Raw genomic sequence first — 15,110 nt, forward strand, 5'->3', positions numbered from 1 at the left:
CAAGTGTGAAGTTGCTTGGAAGTCAGGTGTTTTATTTAAAAAGTCCATGTGAATTTTGCATTCTATTTCATGATATTTCCATATTTATCTAAATATTATATTACATTTAAATTTAAAAGTTAAATTACTTTGCTTCTTCTTTCTGAATCTTTGAGTACAACTGACACTCCAGGAGCAAATGCTGTATTTATCCTGTGGCTTTGCCTACCCCCGGGATGATGGCTCAGCTAAATGGATTTATAGCTACGTTATAGGCTCCAGATTCAAAATGCATTTAAGCAATGGGTCCACATCAGTGAGATGACATGTAACAATAATGAATGTAAATTCCCACATTTACATTTTAACAATAATACCACCAACACCACTACCACCAAGAACTATAACAAGAACTGCCTTTATCTGACACTTTAATGTGTGCCAGACTCTGTGCAAATCATTTTGTAGGCTTCATTGGGCCCCATCCCCTCAACACCTCTCTGTCACAGGCTCTCAATGATTAGGAACTCCATTTTATAAACATGGAAATGAAAGCGTAGCTAGTTATGTACTCACAGTGTCCTATAGATGGTTAATTGTCTGCTCGGGGGACTCAAATCTAGCTGGTCTGCTTCCACATCTAACCTCTGCATGTTAATGCTTCTCCAAAAATCAGCTGAACAAATACAGTGTGGTGAAATCCTCAGGTAATTGGAGCTCTGAGACCAAGTTTACCCCATCTTAATTGAAGCATGGAGGCTACAAACCCAACACGGTGTTAGGTGCCATGAGAGGGAGGGCTCAGAGAAAGGGAGACCACAACCCCAATGGTCAGCCCAAACCATGTGTGTTCAGTTTTGAGTTGCGTGATGTTAAAATACTGGCAATCCACAGTAGGTCTTGAGGAGAGTGGGTATGGATGGCATGTCTTGGGTGGATAAGATGCTGGGAATATTTTAGCATACAGGAGATTAAGTAGCTGTGGTAGTTATCCTGCTCATTATTTTTAGCAAATTGTGGGAGCAACCATTTTGACAATGATTTGAAAAAAGATGCTCTAGTTTGACATAATGTAGTTAGTTTCTCAAGCGGTGAACTTGTGCCCCCTCCATCACTCTTCCTGGTCTTCTCATGGGATCTGTCATCTTCATGGCTGATGTTCAATCAGCATCTCAAAACCTGAGAATCCTGCTCTAGGAGACAGAACACCTAAGTTCTACTCTCAGAGCTGCCATACTTTAGTGTGTGACTTTATGCAAATCCCCTTTGGGTTACATTATTTTTTTACACCTCTATCTACTTTACTGGCTGAAATGAGATCATGCATATGAAATTGTTGAAAACTACAAAATATCATGCATTATTATTACTAATAATCTTTGAGTTAGTTGTAACAATGCCTAAAGCCAGGATTATTGTTGAATAAATATCACACCTGTTGGGGACAATATCCTGTAATATCCATGCTCTCATCTCCTCTAGACTGCATATTGTTAGACTTCCTGTAATGCTGTTTTTCATTTTAAATGCAGTCTGGCTTCTCTCCTTAAAGGAAGAGGACATTTAAAGTGAGTGGCTGGTAGTATAACTGGCACATATATCGAATCTCCTTAGTCTGGGCTGTTAAGTAAGTTTAATTAATTTACTAAGTTAATGTTCCACTGCTAGCAACAGAGCCTCATTGCCGTCAGCTGGGGAGAGGGAATTGAAAGCCTAAATGAGCTCATTTTTTCACAGTTGGAATTAGGGACCAGTTAGCCAGTTGTGTGGGTTTTCCAATTTCTCCATCTGCCCTGGGGGGGATTCAGGCAATTCACTCCCCCAACACTAAGTGTGAGTAAGAACAGGAAGAGGGAAGGGAAAAAGAAAAAAAAACAAAAAAACCCTCTCCCCAACATTTGCTTCCATTTTTGGAACTGGAAGAATTGTTTGCACATTGCTTGTTAACTTGGACTTGGAGAAGCTTTTGCTAACGTTCTTCATAGATTTGGAAAAAGAGAAAGGCCTCGGTGAAAGATATTTACCATGTGCATTTTCATTGCAGGGTGTGCAGATAAAGGGAAAACAAATAAACAATAAAAGAATGGAAACAAAATTACAGAAATTTGCAAAATTTGACAAATGGTGGCCTGTAGTTGCCACAAGCTAATGGCTTGCAATGATTAATAAGAGTAAAAATAATTGCATTTCATTAAGATTGATGACACCCCATTTAACCTCCCCTCTCGTTTCAGCCCTAAAGTGGAAAGAGATGAAGTTCTCATCTATAATAGCTCCTGTAACATTACCATGGAAACTGAGGCAAAGATGGAGTGTGAGACGCCTAATCAGCCAATTACCGCCAAGATTACTGAGATACGGAAAAGCCGGGGCCAGAACACTCAGGTATAATCAAATCTTTTTTACAGACTGATTCAAACAGCTCAAATTAAATTTGTAATATTGTGTACATTAAAAAAACAATTTAGTCCAAATGGCAGCGATATATAATATTAAATGCTCTCAAACTCTGAGGAGCTGGTCTAATGCACAACATCTGAATTCATAGTTAACTATAGTTAATCATATATTTTCTCAAAAATAAATGAGTGCTGCCTGGGCTCTTTTAAAGCAAATTCTGAACAGATAATCTCAGCATTTTCTGTGTGCATGTTTAAAAGGGGCTTTCTGTGGTTTATTTCTTCATGAAATAAATGGCTCACAATTTAACCAAGCCTTTCTGGAGGGTTTCCAAATTACTCAGCCCTCCTCAGTTGGTGGGATGGCAGTGTTTGCTGGTCCATCCGGTTCATCTCTGTTCTGGGGAGAGCAGGAGGAAACCTCCAGCTTCTGAGGAAATTTCATGAAAATTAGAACTGAAAAGGACTGCAAGGGCATTTGGTCTAGCCTCTCTACCTCAGTTCATCTGTTTTGAAATCATCTGAACCACTCCCTTCAAATGGCTCTTCTAAGACGTGTTCTTGAAAGTCCCCAGTGAGAGATTTTCACGAGTTGAAATAAGAGGCTAAGGGCTCTTTGGAAATACATCAGGGCTCTTTTACAACTCTGCAGGCTTCTCATGGTACACATATAAAAAATACTGTTTCTTGAGCACCTACCTACTCCCTTAGGTGCCTTTCTCGTTATGAAAGCAGTTCTCCGATTTTTCTCTTTCTGTCTCTTTCATTTGGAACAAACAGTTATTGGGTGCCTGTTATGTGCCACACCCTATACCAGATTTTCTTGTGAAAGCTGCTTCATTTAAACTTTCCGAATCCCAAGCTATCATTGCTATCTGAGGGACTTCACAAGTTACTTAACCCCTCTGTGCTTCAGTTTTCTCATCTGTAAAGTGGGGTAAGCATAGTAACCCCCTTAACAGGGTTGGTGTGAGGAGTCTAACTCGTGAGCCACCGAGAACTGCAGCTCACACAGCTTAAATGCCAAGTGTCAGCCATTGGCAGTGTTAGTTTGCTAGTAGCTGTGTTAGAACATGATACGATTATTTCTCTGTACTGCCTGCTGTTTTGACCAGATCACGTCACTTAGATTTTTTTTTACTTTCTCACTACCTCAAAGACTAATTTTGAATTTGTTGAGGCTCAAATGCTAGTCATCTTTAAATATTTATGCAGTATGTGTCTATTGAGTTCTAACCATGTTCAAGATCCTCTGCCGTACTCTGAAGGACATAAACCAAGAATGTGGAAAGAGACCCCACCTTTAGGGGATAGTAGGGGAGAAAGGCCATGTATGCAAGTAGGTAAGCTCCAAAGAGAGACACATAGAGTCAATTCATCACAGTTACATGGAAAGTTGGACCTCATCTAGACCAGCCCCCACATTTGAGAGTTAAGTTAACTGAGGTCAATAAAGAAAGGAGACCTGAAAAAGGTCACACAGTAGTAATTTGGTTTCATAGCCCAGGTGGCCATAAGTCCCTGTGGGGAAGTAAGCCATTTAATCTTTAGGAACCAGAGGGGCATGTCTGTCAAAAACTACTAGGCTAGTGACAGTGTCTAGGAGGTTCCAGTACTGGGATGTCTCATTACCCTATTGATGTAGGGAAGTCTAGTTTCCTGCTTGGGCCTGTGGACATGTCACCTATGTTAGGATTCACAATTGCCTAATCTGCGCCTGAGGCTGGGGAAAACCAGCACTGACAGGTGTTTAATTGGAACTAGCATCCAGGTCCCTAGCTCCAAGTACTATGGGAGCACCTTGGGAAACTAGTTCCATAGAATGTTAGTAAGTATTTTGTGACAAAAGGGTTCCAAAGTCAACTGCATTTGTGAAAGCTGGGTGAAACAAAGTTTCATATATATGTGTGTGTGTGTGTGTGTGTGTGTGTGTGTGTATGTATTTCCAAAGGACTTTTGAGAGCGTTTAATATGTGAACACGCAATGTGAATTGCTAAGAGAGAGCTACTATGTGAAGGTTATCCAAACTTGTTTGCCCATGGAACCCTTTATTCTCAGACTCTGCCTTGGGGCTGGTATCTGTCCTGCTGCCCTCACTTTGGGAAATGTTGCCCATCCCATGCTCTTCCTCCCATCTTAGAGTGGGGAATCAGAGGTGGGGAAGATTATCTTCAGATGGCGCACCTGTATGTAGAAGTCAACTGAATTCTGCAGAAGTAGGTGATTGTATCATGTCATGAAGAATGGGCAGGGTTCAGGCATTCAGGAGCACAGAGGAAAGGGATTTCAGTATGCACAAGACACTAAGACAAGGGCCCATGGGAATAGTGGAAAGAACATGATGTGTGTGAAGGGGACTAGTGAGTTGTAGGTTTGGGCAAGTAGTCTGGGATTGGATTATGATGGCAGGTTAACGCTTGGTCCTTGAATTCATCAGGTGACATGTCATCCTCGAGGAATCACTGTGTGCTTTACTACGTTGATGTGGTACTTGGGTGAGGATGCCTTGGGAAATCCAAGGGAGGCAGGTGAATCTTAACCAGGCAAGAGATAATTGCACTAGAGAAGTGGCAGAGGGAATGGAGAGGTGACCCACACAATAGTCAACACTTGACAACTTGTGTTAGACAAAGAGTTCAAAGATATGGAAAATTAAATGTGGTGAGAAAATTATGTGCTGACTTTCCAAAATGATCTTTTCAAATTTATGAAAAAAATTTGTGTCCATGCTGATGACTTCCAAACTGTAATCTCCAGCCCAGAGCTCTCTCTTTTTCTCTCTCTCTCTCTTTCTCTCTCTCTCTCTCTTTCTCTCTCTCTCTTATTTTAAATTCAAGTTTATTGGGATGACGATTGTTAGTAAAGTTACATAGATTTCAGGTGTACAGTTCTGTAATACATCATCTATATATCACATTTTGTGTTCACCACCCAGAGTCAGTTCTCTTTCTATCACCATATATTGGATCCCCTTTACCCTCATCTACCACCCCTCCCCCCTTACCCTCTGGTAACCACTGTGTCTATGAGTTTTTGTTTCTTCATTTGTTTGTCTTGTTCTTTTGTTGTTTTCAGTTTTATATCCCACATATCAGTGAAATCATTTAGTTCATGACTTTTTCTGTCTGACTTATTTCACCTAGCATTATAATCTCAAGATCCATCCATGTTGTAGCAAATAGTACTATTTCATCTTTTCTTATGGCAGAATAGTATTCCATTGTGTATATATACCACAACTTCTTTTTTTTAAAAATTTATTAGGGTGACAATTGTTAGTAAAATTACTTAGATTTCAGGTGTACAATTCTGTATCACATCATCTATAAATCTCATTGTGTGTTCACCACCCAGAGTCAGTTCTCCTTCCATCACCATATGTTTGAATACTGCAACTTCTTTATCCATTCGTCTATCAAAGGACACTTTGGTTGTTTCCATGTCTTGGCCACTGTAAATAAAGCTGCAATGAACTTTGGAGCACACATGTCTTTATGGATAAATGTTTTCAGACTTTTTGGGTAGATACCCAGGAGAGGGATTGCTGGGTTATATGGTAATTCTATTCGTAATTCTTTGAGGAACCTTCACACTGCCTTCCATAGCGGCTGCACCAATCGGCATTCCCACCAACGGTGTATGTTCACCATCACTAATCATCAGAGAAATGCAAATAAAAACCACAATGAGATAGCACCTCATGCCAGTCAGAATGGCTGTCATCAATAAGACAAATAGTAACAAGTGTCCCGGAGCTCTCTCTTGAGCTTGAGATTTCCGAACATCATGCCTACTCATATCATCGCTTGGATATCAACATGACATTTCTAATCGGACAGATTCTAAACTAACTCCTGATCTCCACTGCATCTTCTGCCACCCCTGCCATAGTCCTGAACTGAGGGGATGGCAGCTGGATCTTTTCAGTTGTTCAGCCATGGAGGCATCCTTGATCATCCAAATCCCACATCAGAACCACCAGGAAATTCTGTCAGCTGTGCCTTTAATCTGACTACTTTGCAGCAAGTCTGCTGCTACCACCACCACCATCACCTTTTACTGATTATTACAAAGCTCTCCCGCACTGGAATCCCTGCTCCCACCTTTGTCTCCTTTCAGTCTATTCTAATGGAGCCCCAATGATCCTTTCAAAACATGTCAGAAAATTTCACTCTTCTCAAAAACTTTCCAATGGCTCCCAAATTCTCTTGCAATAAAAGCCAAGTTCTTACACTGACCTAAAGGGTCATTCTCTGTACCAACTCCCCTCTTCCAATTCGTCTCCAGCTTCACCTCTTCCTCTGTCACCTTTACCTGCTCTGTTCCAGGCCCGCTGCCTCCTTGCTATTCCTGGGACATTCCAAACTTGCTCCCACACTGAAACCTTTGCATTTGCTGTCCCTTCTGTGTAGAATGCTTTTTCTCCTCTTTTTCAAGTGACTTTCCACTTTAAGTTTTCACTGAAATGTTACTTCCTCTATGAAGTCCATCCTTACCACCCTATTTAAAATTACAACCCAGTGCTGTTTACTCCATAGATCATACTTGCAATTTCTGTTACTCTGTTCTGTTGTTGCCACAGTCCTTAGCACCTGCTAATACTCTACAGAAGGTCCTAATTTATTATATGCATTGTTTAGTGTCTGACTTTTCTTGCTAGAATATGATCTCCAAGAAGCAGAAATGTTTGCCTGCTTTGTTTACCGGTGTATCCCAAGTACTGAGAACAGAGCCTGAATCAATTGTACTAATGAATAACAATACACACACAAGTACAAGCAGTTAAAACAAGGCTTCTCCAATGTGATCCCCTGGAAATATCTTAAAGGATAAACACACACACGCACGTGCGCACACACATCCATTTGCACACAAAGATATTATTGTGTTATTTATATTGTTCTTCAACTTGTATTTTTTAAAAAAACCTAATGGCACTCTAGGATATAAGTTCCTCAAAAAGAGTAATACTACTCTTTCCCAATGCTTAGAACTATGTCTAGTACACAGCAGATCTTGTTAAAAATATTGAATGGATGAATGGATTTATAATTGAATGAATATATTATGGCCATCTTTTCATTTAAGGCATGTCCATTTTTCTTTTCTTCAGAAGACATTGATTATATCTACTATATATCAGACACTGTGATACATTGAAATAAAAAAAAAGGTATTAGGGAAAGAAAATCTAAAAGAGTGCTAGAAAACATAATCAGGTGCCGTAAGACAACCAGAGGTTTTGAGGGATTTCTGAAGGGCAAGTAGCAGATCTGGTTGGAGAGGTAGAGAAACCACAGCAGAATAAACACAATGCAAAGCAAGTTTAGAGCAAACTGATATAGAGTGCAGCTCTGCTGTTCAATGGCGCTCTGAGACAAAGTCCAAGCTTAAGAGTCAGATAGGGCAGCTACTAGGGTAATAAATGAAAGGATTTCTCAGGGAACCCCGAGGGCAACATTTCCCCTCCTCGCTTTCCTTTCTTTTCTTCTGTCCCTGTGTCCACAAGGTGGTTGGATCTGTGGCTCTCAAGATAAAGTCTTAAGAGTAGCTCATAAAACAAAGAGGGATTGTTTGCTTTGGGACAGCAGATGGGTTTGGTACCTTATTTATGGATGTTAAAGCCCATGTTAAACTCAGTCAAACCCAAGGTTGACTCTGGACCCCAGGACAGACTCAGGGAAGGAAGAAAGGATGGGGAAAGCAGTGTTCTCATTTCCGCCTCCAGGGACTTCCTTTCCTTTCACTCCACCCACCCAGATGTTTTACCCAGCAATTTCAGTTGTGATAACTTGAAGAGCTTTCTCTGAACATCTGATCTGCCATATCAGTGGGAAAGAAGTCTGAAACAATGCAAGTTACCTGGGAAATGATTTAAAACCATTCAGAATCCTATACCCAGTCAAATACTATTTGGAGTATGAACAAAATAGGCATATAAAATGCTCCACAAAATTCAGAAAGTTTATCATCCTGTGCACTCTCTGAAAAATGACGTACTCTGGCGAACTGCAAAATGAGTCAAAGAACGAAGATGAAATGGGATACAAGAAATAGTAATGAACAAAGAACCCGAAAAACAGCAAAAACACAGCAAGAATTGTCGAAAATGTGACCGTGAAGCTTAATATAGCCAAGAATGGATTCTTAACCAAATAGAGGAACGAACCTCCTATTTCAAGTAAGTATAATAAAAGAAGAACAAGAAATAGGGGCCTAAACCCCTCTTTGACAAAATGAGGAGACATTTGTGGTAAAAATACAACATGGTGTGAAGATGGAAAGTACATGGGAGAATGACAAGTAAATTAATGAGGTGGAGGAAAGTCCAAATTAAGTTCCTGTTGAAGGGACATGTAGATAAAAAGCAAGACAATTTGCCCCAGAGAACCCTAGAAAGATTTTGATTTAGCGAAGTTTAGGTACCAGGATATGGATGTAAGGCAGGATGCTAAAAGGAAGGGTGTGTTTGAAATCCTCTGCAAAGAGGAGCTAGATCCCCAGAACACTACCGGCTGACCAAGTCCGACATCTATTCCTACCCTTCCCTGCAAGGAAGCAGAGGCACAATTTCTGTGCAAATTGAATTAAGTTCAATAATTAGGTGCCTGACACCAAGCCCAGAGGAGAGAGGGACGGACAATAAAATGTCTGAAGGATGAATGTAAAGATGTGCTTATTCTTTAAAGAGTGCTCCTCCAACCCCCTAACCCCACTAAACTTTTTCCTCTGCCCGGCTCCAGAATCCTGGCAACCATAGATACATGCCTTCCAGAAAAGAGACTGGCAGGTACTTTTCTGGAGAGATTAAACCAAAGTAAAGACCCACAGATTTTGACATTTATAAGCCTCACGAAGTCCCACTCACTTAGATTTTTATTGCATTGCTCTTAAATGCACTTGGACAGACTCCTGGTTTTTGGCCATGAGAGGGCAATGCGTTGTGGACTTACCCTCCTGCCATGGGTGATGACCAACTAAATCAAAATATAGTTTTGACACTGGATGACAGGCAGCACAAAGTTATGATCCTTGAGAGAGGGTAACACATGAGGAGCGGGGCTTTCTGTCTGGAAGCACTATTCCAGACTCAGCACAGGGAAACGGAACCCAAGCAGAGAAGCTCATATAGGTGGCAGGTGCAGAAGAGGAGGTGGAGGTAGGAGGGATAGAAAAATGTCTAATGAAACATGGCCAAATGTTTTTGAGTTTGATGAAAACTACCAACCCACAGATCTAAGAAGCTTCATGGATCCAAATTGGAGGAAACATCAAGAGATCCATTACTGGAGTTCTCAAAAATATTAAGATGTTAACATTACAGTGTTAAGATGTCAGTTCTTCTAATTAAGAGGTCAATTCTACATTAATATTTAGAGTTAAAGCAATTCCAAAAAAATTCCAACAGGTTTTTTCTTTCTTTCTTTCTTTCTTTCTTTCTTTCTTTCTTTTTTGGGTAGACATTTCCAGGTTGATTCCAAAATTTTATGGAATTGCAATGCATAGCCAAAATTACCTCGCAAAAGAAGAACACATTTTGAGGACTTACAATGCCTGATTTCAAGTCTTACAATAAGCGATGGTAATCAGTAGAAGGTTGACACAAGGTCTTGTTGGAAAGAAGGGTTCTACTGCTAAAAGTGTGTTTGAAAACTTAATGCAGTGCCTGGAACACGGGAGGAGAGAGACTGAAGGAAGGTATATTAAGGCATCTCAAAATGGGCTACAACCAGGAAGTTCTTAGTGACGTTTAGGCTGCAGGACAGTATGAGGGAGAAAAACCAGATACTGTGGGTTCTACACAGTAAGTGAGTAGCAATACATGGAGGCAGCTGGTATAGGTCACTAGTGGGAAGAGAAAGGAAGAATGCACATAAGTATAGTGGGTGGGCAGCCCCTTCCTCGTTTTATACTCACTCTCATTAGTGTGAGGGATGGTTTCTTGTGTTCAAGGTGCTTTGGTTAAAGGTGTGGTCTTCAAGTGTGTTACTTGATTTGATGAGACAATGAATCCATACGTCGCTCATTCCATTTGTCTACAAAGTTGCTCTCAAACAATGCTGATGTTTGGCTGGTTAAATCACCACCATTTATTTTAGAAATATTTATATTTTTAAACGCATTTTGGTTCTCCAGTGCCTGAATTACTGTTAAAAAAGCAAAACCATACAGCTTATTTTAATTCAATCCCTATTTTTTGTTTAAGGAGATTCTCCTAGAAAAATGGGGCCATCCAGCGATGTGAAGAACTTTACATTGTCTTTATAATGTGTTTAGCTAGTAACAGGCTAATTTGAAACTGCTTTCCATTCCTCAGTTGATTTTGTCCCTCCTATTATTGAAATCTAAAAACACTTCTCACTTTTGTCTCCTCTCCCCTCCCCTCCCCTCCCCTCCCCTCCCCTCCCCTCCCCTCCCCTCCCCTCCCCTCTCCTCTCTTCTGTTCCTCTCACCTCCCTTCTCTTCCCCTCCTCTCCCCTTTCCATCACCCCTGTCCTCTCTCCCCTCCTTTCCCCTCTCTCCCCACCCCTTCCCTTTTTTCCCTTTATCCTTTCCTTCCTTTTAAACTGCCTACATGGGTCCTGTGCCTGTATTTAGTCTGTGAAATGAGGCTCCTAATAAATACCACCTGTTGCCTACTGTGAGGGCAGGGGAGTTGAGAAGTCAGGTGTTTTCGTATCTGAAAGGGCCAGGTAGGCAGGTAGCAGAGATAAATAGGATACAGTGAACAGGACTCCTGGAGCCTGGCTTCTAGTTCAAGCAATGTCCCTGTGTGATTTGAGTGTGTGGCAAGTCACTTAACCTTTCAATTGATTAAGGTCAGTACTACGTGACTTCCAGCTTTGAGAGAAAAGAGGAAGACAGTACATATAACAGTACAGCAGTAACAGGAACCCACAAGTCCAACAAAGGCGTTATGACATAGTAGTGAGGAGCTTGTGTTCTGGGATCAAACTAGGTTGGAGGCTGATCCTTCTACTTACTATATAATTTTGGGATTACACATTTAAGAAAGATCATACAACAGTTTGAGTGCTCTGCAAACTGTTAAGGTGTTAAAATTGATGGCATTATTTTATTACGGTGTTATCATAACCAGAATTTGCTGTGTGAGGAGACTGCCCCTTTTTGAACCCAAGACATAGTATGCTTCTCTGTCTCGCTCTTCCTTTAAGAAAAGGGGATTCAGGCAGTGTTGAGCCTGTGTGCAGGCTTACATTCATCTGAACAAATGAAGTATGCCTCTCTATTTCTCAGGGGCTCTTTGTATTAAATGAATTCATGATATTAGCCTGGTTTCTTCACACCAAGGTATGTGAACAGTAAATGAGACTATGGTTTTGAAGACTCTGTCATATTTTGGCCAAAAAACATTCTTATTCCTCATTATTATAGTATCACTGAGTAATTACTACATTATCACACATGAGTTTAAATTATGTCAGGTAAACTGTTCTTAATGTTTAACTTAAAATAGTAGTTTCTGTTCTCATTGGAAAGCAGTGAGCTTTATTAGCCCTGTGAAAACAACTCTTATTAATGACAGGCAGAGGGCAGTCCCATTGGGACATGACATGATTATTTCCTTCCAAAGTACAGCTTCGTAAATTGGAGCTATCTTGGTCCAAATAAATACTGTGTGGAATTTTCTCAGTGAAAGCTAATGCAGAAATATGTGGGCTCATTTTGGGTCTGACTGTGGGAATGTAATGATCAGATTTCTTCGGAACCTTTCCACGTTTAGGACTTCAGTTAGCCCACAGACTGGCACGAGTGCTATGAAACTGCTTTGGGTGGTAAAACCATATTAGGGGTCTTTGGGTTCTACAGGGGCAGTGAGGCTTAGTGAATGAAGAACCAGAAATGTTCAAGTTAGTTTGTTTGCTGACTCCTTGGTCACCTTGGACAACTCAGTTTAGTAAACTCATGTCTCAATTTCTCCATTGGTGACGTGGAAGGATTATATGGAAATCCTTAGCAATGGAATGTGGAAACTGTGGTAGACAAATATATTACATTATCAGTAATTAATTCTTCACATGAGAGAAAAGTTTGCTTTTCAGAGATACATTAGTTTATTTCCTGGAGACCTTATAGTAAATCACCACCTCCCTGAAGCCTGATAGAAATTTAAGAGCCATCCACTATGAGTAGGCTCTCTTCCCAGGCATGGAGGGTCCCAGGTGTGAAGGGTCTCAGATAGCAGTGGAATGGGTTCATAAATTAGATGGAGTTCTGGTGTGTGTGCGTGCGTGTGTGTGTGTGTGTGTGTGTGTGTGTGTCTGTGCCTGTGTGAGTGTGTGGTGTGAAGGTGGCAGTAATGGTGTGGTGCATTTGTGTTGGGAGAAGGAGCAGTATGAGTTTCATAAGTGTTTGGATATGTGGTTTCTTAGTAGACATGTTAAACATTTTTCATTTTGCTAAAGCTATGAAATGGTAGCAGTTTTGAGTCTAACACATACAGCATTTCTATTGGAGATAGCACATAACCATTTCAGTGTTGAACTACAACAGGAAATTCAGTTAATATGGAAAACTTGGATTTTCTCCCCCATGATGTCCTCTTTTAAATCTTGTTTGCTTAGCCTCTCATCTTTTTCTCTAAGGTCCTTGCCATAACTTCCACTAGACTGAGGTTGGCTATCTCTTCAAAGAGCAGCAGTATTGCCCCTAAAGTGTACATCTTTGTGAGAGAAGCTTGGACAGCCTTGACTAGATAGCTGCAGTAGCAGCTGGAGCCCTGTGGGTGAAGAAATCTGGGTAAAAGTGAATAAGAAGGAACATCTCATTTTGGATGAGGGAGAATGCTGTTGTTTAAACATTGATAGGCTTATGGAAACTGACTTCATCAATTTGAACATTCAGCTCAGAGAGAAAGAACTCCATTCTCTCAGGTGGTTGTTTTTGAGAAGAGAACAGGAACCAGAAGGAGAGAAGCAGGGCTATTGGGTAGAATTAAGAGAGTGTTGAACTAGTTTTTGATAAAAACTCAGAGATGAAGATTCTCTTTATGGTATTATCATTTGTATGGGTGGATTCACGTTAGCTTGTTACTGAATCTGTAGAATGGTTCAGGCATAGGCTTTCCTGCATAAGTGTTGAAATTCTTGCTTCTTTTCCTACTGGCTCATTCTAGCTTTGAAGGGACTCAACTGATACCATTGGGCAAGTCAAGGGAGAGTGCACATGCCCTACTCTGCTTAATGGCTCATTTAGTTACTGTCTTTCTGCCCTCTTCCTGGATTACTCTAACCACTGGTAGGAGGGTTAGACAGGACCTCTTCTGGCCCCTTGCTGCTCTTGGCTAAAGTTAATTGATGGTAGGGTACTGGCAGGATGTTGATAGAAAAAGGGCTTACCCCAACAATGGTTCAGGGCGTCTCTTGGGCTGCCCTTTTCTTTTTGCCTTTTTCTAAGAAAAGTTAAAGTTTATTGGGGTGACAATGGTTAGTAAAGTTACATAGGTTTCAAGTGTACAATTCTGTAGTACATCATCTATATATCACATTGTGTGTTCAGCACCCGGAGTCAGTTCTCCTTCCATCACCATATATTTGACCCCATTTACCACACCCTCTCCTCTTACCCTCTGGTAACCACTAAACTATTATCTGTATCTATGAGTTTTTGTTTCTTTATTTGTTTATCTTTTTTCTTTTCTTTCTTTCAGTTTTATATCGCACATGTGAGTGAAATCATATGGTTCTCTACTTTTTCTGTCTGACTTATTTCACTTAGCACAATAATCTCAAGATACATCTATTTTGTTGAAAATGGCACTATTTCATCTTTTCTTATGGCAGAATAGTATTTCCTTGTGTATATATAGAACACCTTCTTTATCATCTGGCTTCCCTTTTCTATGGATGCAACATAAATGCAAGTCAAGGGAAGAATGTATGGATGAGGGAAGCTTTTCCATAAAATATACACCAAGAGATCATCTTAGCTACTCCCAAATGAAGGAAATGTAGGAGAAAAGGAAATGAAGGAGAAAGGAAACATATAGAAGCAAACAAACAAAAACAAGAAACAAGAAAGTCATGTCCTGATTCTTTTGATTTGCCAAAGGAACCTCGGGCTTTTCTAAGGTATGATAATCACTGCACTAGTTTGCCAGATTCTCCTCTTGATGGGAGATACAGATATAACACAGAAGGAATCATTGTAAAGAATTTCCTTACTTCCAATTAAGTGTTAGTAATCTCCTCGTGTTAATGGATATTTAACTGATTTCTCAGAACTGTTGCTCTCTTTTAACTAAGAGAATGTATAGAATTTCTGCAGTTAGTCCTTCTCCAATATCTAATTCTCACCTATTTTGAGCACAAGGACATCCCCACCGTTTAAAAGTTGGGTTGGCCATGTGACTTGCTTAGAATGTGGGTGGAAGCGTTCGATTTCAAGGTCTTGACTCTCCAGCCCTCTCTTGTCCTTTGTCATGATGACTAAATGACCAAGAGTATGGGGTCAATTTATAGAGGACAGATGTTCTATCCTGGAGAGTTGCCAGCAGTTGTGAGCAAGAAATAAACATGTATTGTGTTGTGTCCATGGGGATTTGGGGTTATTACTGCACATAATCTGTGACTAGATCGTGATAATCTAAATAGTGACTAATGATATACTCTTTAACCTTTAGTCATGTGGCTAGTCCACTATATTTTGCCTGGTATCTTTAATTCTTCTCTATGAGTCCACATGGAATCATGACCTGGTTTATGTTCTTG

At 40.4% G+C, this 15,110-nt stretch overlaps 1 protein-coding gene across 8 annotated transcripts in view; it reads left to right on the plus strand.

The window, feature by feature from the left end:
* PKHD1 (PKHD1 ciliary IPT domain containing fibrocystin/polyductin) overlaps positions 1–15,110 on the plus strand; it is a 429,303-nt gene that overhangs the window by 81,441 nt on the left and 332,752 nt on the right. For all 8 annotated transcript variants that reach the window (XM_074333066.2, XM_088795661.1, XM_088795663.1 and 5 more), the window contains one exon: positions 2,214–2,364. In XM_074333066.2, coding sequence (XP_074189167.2) covers positions 2,214–2,364 — 151 coding nt within the window. The remainder of the gene's footprint in view (positions 1–2,213; positions 2,365–15,110) is intronic.

This window comes from Rhinolophus sinicus, chromosome 2, assembly GCF_057876585.1.
Source record: "Rhinolophus sinicus isolate RSI-liver-muscle chromosome 2, RSI-T2T, whole genome shotgun sequence".
NCBI lineage: Eukaryota > Metazoa > Chordata > Mammalia > Chiroptera > Rhinolophidae > Rhinolophus > Rhinolophus sinicus.